Source organism: Bombina bombina, chromosome 6, assembly GCF_027579735.1.
Source record: "Bombina bombina isolate aBomBom1 chromosome 6, aBomBom1.pri, whole genome shotgun sequence".
Classification (NCBI taxonomy): Eukaryota; Metazoa; Chordata; class Amphibia; order Anura; family Bombinatoridae; genus Bombina; species Bombina bombina.
The window spans coordinates 338,773,816-338,784,167 of NC_069504.1; the positions used below are offsets into that span (position 1 = coordinate 338,773,816).

A 10,352-nucleotide genomic window follows, 5' to 3' on the forward strand; every position below is an offset into this window, starting at 1 on the left:
AGATTTAAACACAGGCCTGATTCTGACCAAGGCCTGAACAAAAGACTGAACATCTGGCAGAACTGCCAGACGTTTATGCAGAAGAATAGACAGAGCAGAAATCTGACCCTTCAAAGTACTGACTGACTTTTTCCAAGAAAAACCTTTTGAATCACACCAATGAATGTATTTACACAATACCCTATGGTAAATTAGGCGAGTAACCGGTTTTACAAGCCTGAAGCATAGTATCTATAACTTTCTCAGAGAGGCCACGTCTAGCCAAACTTAGACGTTCAATTTTCAAACAGTCAGCTTCAGAGAAACCAGATTTGGATGAAGAAAGGGACCCTGAAGTAGAAGGTCCTTCCTGAAAGGTAACCTCCATGGCGGAAGAGATGACATTATCACCAGATCCGCGAACCAGATCCTGCGAGGCCATGCAGGAGCTATTAGAATCACAGAAGCTCTCTTCTGTTTGATTCAAGCAATTACTCATGGAAGCAATGCAAACGGAGGAAACAGGTATGCTAGATTGAGGCTCCAAGGAACCGCTAGAGCATCTACCAGAATGGCTTAAGGATCTCTTGACCTTGAACCGTACTTTGGAGGCTTGGCGTTTTGACGAGACGCCATCAGATCCAACTCCGGAACCCCCCACCTGAGAGTTATCATTCTGAAAACCTCTGGGTGGAGAGCCCACTCTTCGGGATGAAAAGTCTGCCTGCTTAGAAAATCCGCCTGCCAGTTGTCTACCCCCGGTATGTGGATAGCAGAGAGTTGGCAATCGTTAGACTCCGCACACTGGAGAATGCGAGACACCTCCTTCATTGACAAGGAACTCCAAGTTCCTCCCTGGTGATTGATGTAGGCCACTGAGGTGACGTTGTCTGACTAAAATCTGATAAATCAGACAAAAGCTAGTTGAGACCAAGCTATTAAAGCATAGAAAATTGCTATCAACTCCAAGATGTTTATTGGAAGAGACGACTCCTCTGTAGTCCACAGACCCTGTGTCTTTAAGAAACCCCAAACTGCTCCCCAGCCTGGCATCTGTGGTCACAATCACCCAGGAAGGCCTCAGGAAGCATGTGCCTCGAGACAGATGGTCCTGCAAAACCCACCATGAGAGTGAGACTCTTGTTGGGAAATCCAAATTTATCTTCTGCAAAAGATCTGAGTGGTTCCCGTTCCATTGACTGAGCATGCATAGCTGCAGAGGTCTCAGATAGAACCAAGCAAAAGAAATGATGTCCATGGAGGCAAACACCAGTCCAATCACCTCCATGCATTGAGCCACAGATGGATGAATAGCAGACTGGAGAGACAGGCAAGAAACATGAAGCTTGGATTTTCTGACGTCCGTCAGAAAAATCTTCATGGACAGGAAATCTATGATTGTTCCCAAGAAACCAACCCTTGTATCTGGAGCAAGGGAACTTTTTCCCAGATTCACTTTCTACCCGGGGGAACGTAGAATAGAATAGACAACAATATCTCGGTATGAGATCTTGCTAGATGAAAAGATGGTGCTTGAATTAGAATGTCATCTAGATAAGGTGCCACAGCAATACCCTGGGACCTCACCACTGCAAAGAATAGCCCCCAGAACCTTTGTAAAAATTCTGGGAGCTGTAGCAAGGCCAAAAAGAAGGGCAACAAACTGGAAATGTTTGTCCTGTAAGGAAAACCTTAGATAGTGGTAATGATCCCTGTGAATAGGAACATGAAGATACGTGTCCTTCAGATCTATGGTCATCATGAACTGACCCTTTTGGACTAAAGGAAAAATAGAACGGATGGTCTCCATCTTGAAGGATGGAACCCTGAGGAATTGATTGATACACTTTAGGTCCAGAAAGGGACGAAAAGTGCCCTCCTTCTTGGAAACTACAAATAGATTTGAATAGAATCCTAGACCTTGTTCCTCTAGAGGAACTGGAACAATCACTCCCAGGGATTAAAGGTCCTTTTTAAGCAGTTTAAGAAGGCCTCTCTCTTTATCTGGTTCTCAGATAACCTTTACAGGTGGAACCTGCCCCTGGGAGGACAAGATTTGAATCCTGTTCTGTAACCGTGGTATACTATATCTAGGATCTGGAACATCGCGTATCCAAGCCTGCTTAAAAAAAGAAAGCCTGCCCCCTACTTGATCCACTACAGGATCGGGACGGCCCCTTCATGTTGATTTAGAATCAACGGAAGGCTTGTTAGCTTGCTTCCCCCTATTTCAAGGCTGACTGGACCTCCAAGAAGACTTGGATTGATCCGACTTGGAAGAGGAAGACTTCTGTCCCTTAAAGTTATGAAAGGAACGGAAATTAGAACCCTTTCCACCTGTAAAGTCAGAAATAATTTCTGCCAGACCTGGTCCAAACAAGGTTGGACCCGATTTTAAAAACTTTGTTGGTCTAGAGGTGGAATTCTATTAAAAAAAGGGGCTGTCCCTGAGAGTGGCGAGATGTCTCCCATTGAAAGTAATGGAGCTTGCTGGAAAGGTACATTTTGCCAGGGAGAGCAAAGTTAGCTGGAGCTCAATTGAAAAATTTAGTTCTGCTGCCAATACAGCAGACCCAGTGGAGAAATTTCAGCTACACCCTTTGAATAACCCTGTTCAGCCCACTAGCAGAGGTGGAGAAACTAATTTTGAATATGAAAAATAATACGCTTTGAATTTCGTATAATAAATACAAATTTCGCATTGTTTTCTTGAATATGTAGTCTAGTTATATTATGATTTCTACTGCGTACTTAAATTATTTGTTTCCTGCACTGTTTCATTACACATTTTTACATTAAATACGATTTTTGTATAACAATTTTGTAAGAATTTTTAATGCAATTAAACAATATCCTTTTTAGATTTATTGTAAGTCCCATTGCAATGTATGCATCACCTTCACATACTTAAAAGCAGGGAACATTCCTTTGCAAGGCACACTGTTCTCAAGGTAAAGACTGCCTTTATAGAATTAGAACAAGGGCTTCATAGTACTGTAGAGATGTGTTATAGAATCTCACATGCCCAGAGAGCTTTACACAAGTATTGACCGTTGTGTACACAGATATGAATAAGATAAGAAGGCATTGTGTATAAAGACATAGATAAGATAAAAAAAGGTTTGCTCTCCCTGTAAGCTCAGATCATTTACATATGTTGTGGTTGCAGTGAGCAAAAACAGCTATTTCATATACAAAAAAGAAGACATTTAAAATATATTTTATTTTAAAGCTGGTATTACAAGTCATTGGAAACGTTAAATGGAAACGTTCTCCTGGTATCTTTATTTGAAAAAGCAGGAATGTAAACTTACGAGCTGTTTCATTTTTGGTTCAGCACCCTGGATAGCGTTTGCTATTTTGTGGCTATTTGAATATATGATTCAACACTTTTTATTTATTTTTTTAAGTTTCTTTCTTTTTTTTAATTTTAAAACAGATTTTTTATGTTTTAAATAATCACATTTTTAAAACAATTTCAAACAATTTTAGTCCTTACTTATACTGGACAGCTGCTTCGTTCTCATTAGAACTCATCAGGAGATTACCTGTGCAATAATCTTTTTCTCTCTCTCTCTCTCTCTCTCTCTCTCTCTCTCTCTCTCTCTCTAGTTAAACACACAGTACTGCAGAAACTGCCGCTAATCCAATCAACAGTCCCAGTCGCAAGTGTTACTAGCACTGCTGTTTTGGAGAAGATGCTAAAATTGTTAAGTGGGTAGACAGAGCATACCATTTTAAACAACTTTCTAATTTACTTCTATTATTTAATTTGATTCCTTCTATTGTTATCCTTTGCTGAAAGGTTTATCTAAGAAAGCTCAGGAGCAGCAAAGAACCTAGGTTCTAGCTGCTGTTTGGTGGCTGCATATAGATACTGGTTGTCATTGACTCACCCATATGTTCAGTTAGAAAACAGTAGTGCATTGCTGCTCCTTCAACAAATGATACCAAGAGAACGAAGCAAATTTGATAATAGAAGTAAACTGGAAAGTTGTTTAAAATTGTATGTTCTACCTAAATCATGAAAGAAAAGATTTGAGTTTCATGTCCCTTTAAGGATAGAAGGCAGAGGGTTTCAATTAATGGAGTGCATTCAAATGAGGAGTCAGTTACTAGTGGTGTTCCCCAGGGGTCGGTTATTTGGCCCCTTTTGTTTAACATGTTCATCAGTGATATTAAAGGGGGCTTCAGGGGAAGGTGTGCTTGTTTGCTGAAGATACAAACAATTAAAACAGGGTTTATGTTCTAGGACGAGTGGATGAAATGAGCAGTGATATTAAAAAAAAATTGTAGCCTGGGCAAAATAAATGTTATCTAAAATGTAATATTACCAAAATGATGCAAATAGGATCCAAAAACCCAAAAGCCAATTACAGTCTCATTGGTGCATTACTGGCTGCAACTAAAGGGGAATGGGACTTATTATTTCCGATGAATTAAGACAATACAGCAGTGAGACCAGTAGAATGCTTAGTTGCACTGGGAGACGTATTAGTAGCAGAAATAGCAAGGTTATTATTCCACTTTACAGATCACTAGTTAGGTCAAATCTGAAAATTGTGTACAGTTCTGGAGACTGTGTCTCCAGAGGATATAAATAAACTAGAAACTGTTCAAAGGAGGGCTACTAAAATGGTACATGGTCTAAAATATAAAACGTACAAAGAAAGACTCTCTGATCTAAATATGTATTGTTTAGAGGCGTGAAAGGAAAGAGGTGACATGATAGAAACCTTTAAAAACACAAAGGGGCTGTAAACGGTTTCCAAAAAACGAAAACAACAAAACAATAAAACAAGGGGTCACAGAGGGTAGCATATACAGGAGAAAAGTGAGGAAGCAGTTTTTTTTTTTTACAGAAAGGGTGATGGATTCATGGAATAAACGTCCAATAGAGGTGGTAAAAACAAAGACTGTAATATAATTAAAAAATTCCTGGAACACGCATAAGGTTATCCTAAGAAAAAATTAACATGTAATATGGGTAGACTTTATGGTCCTTTTTGATTCTTAGCTACCATCAAATTCTATGTTTCTTTGTATCAGCGGCAGTTTCTGCTCTGGACCAGCAGCGCCCTGCGGGGTCCCAAGCGCTACTTCTACTGTGTGTTTAATCCCTTTGCAGAGGTTAAACAGATAGCAGTGCAGGGTCACTAGTCTTAAAATGAAATGCTATAACAAATTAAGACATGTCATTTGTCGAATTTATGGCCCTTTAAGGGGCTGAATTTAGCATAATGAATGAAGAAACAGAGATTTAAAAAGGTTAAATATGTCACAAGAAAACTCTCTATGTAAATTATATTTACAACATCAAAGAAAAAGAAACAATGTGTAAAATACACTAAGTAGCGCTGCTGCAGAAAAAAATATATAAATTACTCATACAATGTAAAACATTAATATTATTAAACAATATTGTTCCAGTAAACAATAGATGGATATAGTCTCTGTGTAATCGTACAGTCTAAAAATCCAGTCTTGTAAATAATGAGTTAATATCTACCCCTGTTAGTAGGAGATTACAACTCAAATTATCAGGGGAGATTCAACAGGTGATTGATTAGCAAGAAATCTGTATCGGTGATGCTGCTCCTGAAACGGGTAACTCCATATACCACAAAAAACGATCTGAAACAAGAGAGGAAGAGAAGCGCAACTCCGATTCAAAAGTAGTGAAAAACTTTTATTACAGCTCTACACACTATTGTGACTACTCACAAGATAAAAGATATAAAACAGCTCATCATAAAATCCGAATGTCATTAGCTTATTTGAATGCCTCTGCACATTTAGCGAGACGCCAGAAAGTCTGTAAGGAGTGTCGATCCTGGCGGTTGTGTCAGTGGACACATTTGAATTGAGCGATATGCTAGGATTTTCCTTTCCATGACCAGAAGCTAGGTGCTGCACCTTATGACATTCGGATTTTAAGATGAGCGGTTTTATATCTTTTATCGTGTGAGTAGCCACAATAGCGTATGGAGCTGTAATAAAAGTTTTTCACTACTTTTGAATCAGAGTTGCGCTTCTCTCCCTCTCTAGTTTCAGATATATTTAAAACATATTTATTTGTCCTTAAACCATGGATACAAATGTGCTGTGATTCGCTCTGTATTACTTGGTACATGAATATTTAAATAAAAAATAAAAATACTTATTGCCTCGAGTGGAACTAGGGACAAATGTCATACAGCAGCAAGGAGCTATACAGATTACTCACAAAACTGTCAAATTTAATCCATTCAACAGTAACTTATAAGCAATTTAAAAACAGAATTTAACATAGAATAGTCTATTTAAATTTAAAGGGCATTCTTGCTTAAAGGGGCATTATACACTCATTTTTTCTTTGCATAAATGTTTTGTAGATGATCTATTTATATAGCCCATAAAGTTGTTGTTTTTTTTTTTTAAATGTATAGTTTTGCTTATTTTTAAATAATATTGCTCTGATTTTCAGACTCCTAACCAAGCCCCAAAGTTTTATGAGAACACCGTCAGCTACCTTCTCCAGCTTGCTCCTGTTTGTGTAAAGGGTCTTTTTATATGCAAAAGAAGGGGGAGGGGGGGAGTGTCTTATTTCCCACTTGCAGTGGGCTTTCCAGCTGCGTTTTCAACAGAGCTAAACTGAGAGCTTCTAAGTAAGTTTTTAAACAGTTTTATACTGGATTTTTATATCAGTATCTGTGCATCTTGTTCTTTATAGTAGTGTCTATTACATGCAGTTATATGAAAATGAGTGTATACTGTCCCTTTAACAATGTAAGTAAAATCCCTTTTCACATTTTGACATCTATTCTTAAAACAGCAACAATAATGAAACCTGTGGAATTTAACAGGGGTTATTAAATTAACCGTTGCTTAACTCAATCTGCATCTCTCTTGTCAAACCCTTCTCCTCAGGATGTAATAAGTCATATCCCTGCTACAATCAGTAACTCCTACCGCTTGCTCAGGGTTGCACTTAGCAAGGCCGATAAATAATGTATTGGCTGAAAATGCAGTGCCCAGCAGCATAACCATAAAACTAAAATTTATTAAAAGGGATAGGAAACCCTAAAATTGTCTTTCATTATTTGTATAGAACAAACAATTTTAAACAACTTTCCAAATTTATTTCTATTATCAAATTTGCTTTATTCTCTTGTTATCCTTTCTGAAGGAGCAGCATTGTAATACTAGCAGTTTAGCTGAACACATCTAGTTAGCCAATCACAAGACAAATGTGTGCAGACACCAACCTTCAGCTAGATCCCACTAGTGTGGGATATGTGAATATTCTGTTTTCATTAAGGGATACCAAGAGAACAAAGCACATTTGAAAATAGAAGTGAATTTAAAAGTGTTTTAAAATTACATGCTCTAGCTGAATCCTGAAATTTTAATGTTGACTTTCTTTTCCTATACCTTTAAGGCTAGAGGGAAGGAAATGTAATCTTCAGCAACAGAACTGTTTTTTTTCATGGCAAGAGCACTTAAATTGTGGAACTTATTGCATAAGAAGGTAGTGAATGCCAATACCTTAAATATATTCATTATTTAAATACCTTTCAGATTGAAAAAAAAAAGATTAATGGATTATAAAACATGTATTATTTATTAATTCCAGTGCAGTTACTACTAATCATATATACAAATTAATTCAAAATACCTTTATAGTTAAGGTATCACTACCACGTGTCTTAAAAAATTATAATAGCATTTTTTTTATGTTATTGTGGTTTTCAAAATGTGGTGATGTTTTTAAAAAGCTTTTTGACATTTGTTGAACTGTGAAAAGTTATATTGTTAACTTTTTCAGGTGCTCCATGTGAGTGAAAAATTAAAATGTGAATCAATTTTAAAACAATCACGTAGAGGGCATAGGTTATACAACATGTGAATTTGTCCCAGGAATATTTCCACAATGGACCACAATATGATATGGGTTTCCATTTCCTGGCAGATGTTCACTCTACTAAATCATGAATTACTGCCTTAGTTTAAAATATATCTAACCAATGTCAGCTATGTAAAGAGACCTCACTGAAATCATAGTATTGTGGCAGATTATAAAAATCAATTTGATATTATTATTATTTAAAATAATTGTAATAATTTATAAAGCACCAAGGTATTCATTCTCCTGGTATCTTTTGTTAAAAAGCAGGAACATAAGCTCAGGTGCATTCACTGTCTAGAGCACTATATGGCAGCAGTTTTGCAAGAATGTTTTCCATTTACAAGAGCACTAGATAGCAGCACTATTTTCTGTCATATAGTGCTCTAGAAACCTACCTAGGTATTTCTTAAACAAAGAATACCATGGAAACGAAGCAAATTTATAATAGGTAAATTGATTTTTTTTTATATTGTATGCTCTGTCTGAATCGATAAATACATTTTTTAGTTTTTTTATCCCTTTAAAGAAAGTAATCCAAATCTGACACAATTGATATCTAAGGATAAAACAACTAATTAACAAGTAAGGCAAAAACACTTCCTAAATAAGAGTAGATAATTTAGGTTTTAATTGGTGTTACTGATGTACTGGTGTTGTTGATTATTAATTGTTCTAAAACAACTGTAGTTTACAAAACAATTAGTATCCTTTTAAAATTCATATGGCCCACATGAATTATTTTTGATACAATGGTTATACTTTAAAGGGATACTAAACCCAATTTTTTTTCTTTCATGATTCAGATAGAGCATGATATTTTAAGCAAATTTCTAATTTACTCCTATTATCATTTTTTCTTTGTTCTCATGCTATCTTGATTTGAAAAAGCAGTAATGTAAGGTTTAGAGCCAGCCCATTTTTTGTTCAGCACCTGGGTAGCACTTGCTGATTTGTGGATAAATGTAGCAAACCAATTAGCAAGTGCTACCCAGGTGCTGAACTAAAAATGGGCCAGCTCCTAACCTTTCATTACTGCTTTTTGAAATCAAGATAACATGAGATCTAAGAAAAATTGATAATAGGAGTAAATTAGAAAGTTGCTTAAAATTGCATGCTTTATCTGAATCATGAAAGAAAAAAATTTGGGGTTAGTATCCCTTTAAAGCAAATATATTACATGTCAGTCTATGCCATAAGCAGTATAGTGAGACTGATAACAGTGGACGTAAAGTTTGTAGCAGTCCATATGTGATGTTAAACGCTACATCCTATCACAGTTTATCGACCCTACAGATTATCACAATTTAGTGACTGTCTTAAATGAAAAGCTGCACAGCCGGTGAAAGCCCAAATTATCAACAATTATTATGCTTCCTGAGCTACCAAGATCAAGTTACTGGATGGTACTAGATAAAAGGGGTTAAGGTTATGAATCAGGCTACTATAATCCAGATTTTTAAAAATAAATTATTTGTTATTGTATATTTAAGAACATAAGTAAAGAATGACTTTACATATCCTGACATTTAATATACCAATTTATAAAACAGATACAAAATAAAACACAACCAGAAAATATTTTGTTAACTTATAGAAGCAACAATTGTAATTTATATTTGTAGAATATATTCAGTTTTTGAAACACTTATCAGTATGGGAGCCATTTTAGGCTACTGATGAGATCTATGTAGATCTTGTTGTCTTACACCTGATATCATTTTGGAGCTTGTAAGATTTGATTTTGAATTATAGCTGAAAATTAATTTTTGATTAGAAAATTAAATTATCTTATTCATAAATGAAATAATCTACAAAGATTTTATCACATATTTGAGTTATGTTATTTCAAAATATTCTTACCTCATTTGAGGACTTTCCATGACAAATGCCAATAAAATAAAATGATATTGTCAAGAATGAAATAAAAGTTATCTCCATTGTGCATTAAGATGCTAAGATGATATGATCATGAGTGAAAAATCAGAAATTGGGAAGTGTTCTCAATTGTTGCAGATCCTTTCATCCCAATGCATTTGGTGTATAAAATCTATCTTTAAATAGACCCCCTAACGGTAGACCCTCCTCTCTTTCCTGTAGAAATAAGGTTTTACTAGAGTAGCATGTGAAAGATGTCATTCACAGGAAAACATGCAACGCATGAGTGTTTGATTGGATAGCTGAATAAACCCTTACTAGCTAAATGACAGGATATCCTATCTTTCACATATAAGGCAAAATAATGTATCAAATAATCACTAAGAACTCAGAAGCAAGTAAAATATGCTTCTACTTAATACAGCATGCCTCCAACTGGATAATGCTGCCTGGCTTGTGCAGGCACTGCTCATAGAGTTAGAAAATGTAAATGTGACATACAGATTTAAGCATCAGTGAAGGTCTCCAGCACAAACAGCACCATGTTTATTCCCACTCCACAGCCCACACTGCCCAGCCTGTGAGTAGCTCACTGTATCACCCTGTGAGT

General features: G+C 36.1%; 1 protein-coding gene across 2 annotated transcripts in view; it reads right to left on the reverse strand.

The window, feature by feature from the left end:
- Window positions 1-9,876, reverse strand: part of STAB2 (stabilin 2) — a 324,351-nt gene extending 314,475 nt beyond the window's left edge. For both annotated transcript variants that reach the window (XM_053716971.1, XM_053716970.1), the window contains exon 1: window positions 9,728-9,876. In XM_053716971.1, coding sequence (XP_053572946.1) covers window positions 9,728-9,805 — 78 coding nt within the window. In that variant the 5' untranslated portion in view covers window positions 9,806-9,876. The remainder of the gene's footprint in view (window positions 1-9,727) is intronic.
- Window positions 9,877-10,352: the final 476 nt, after the last annotated feature.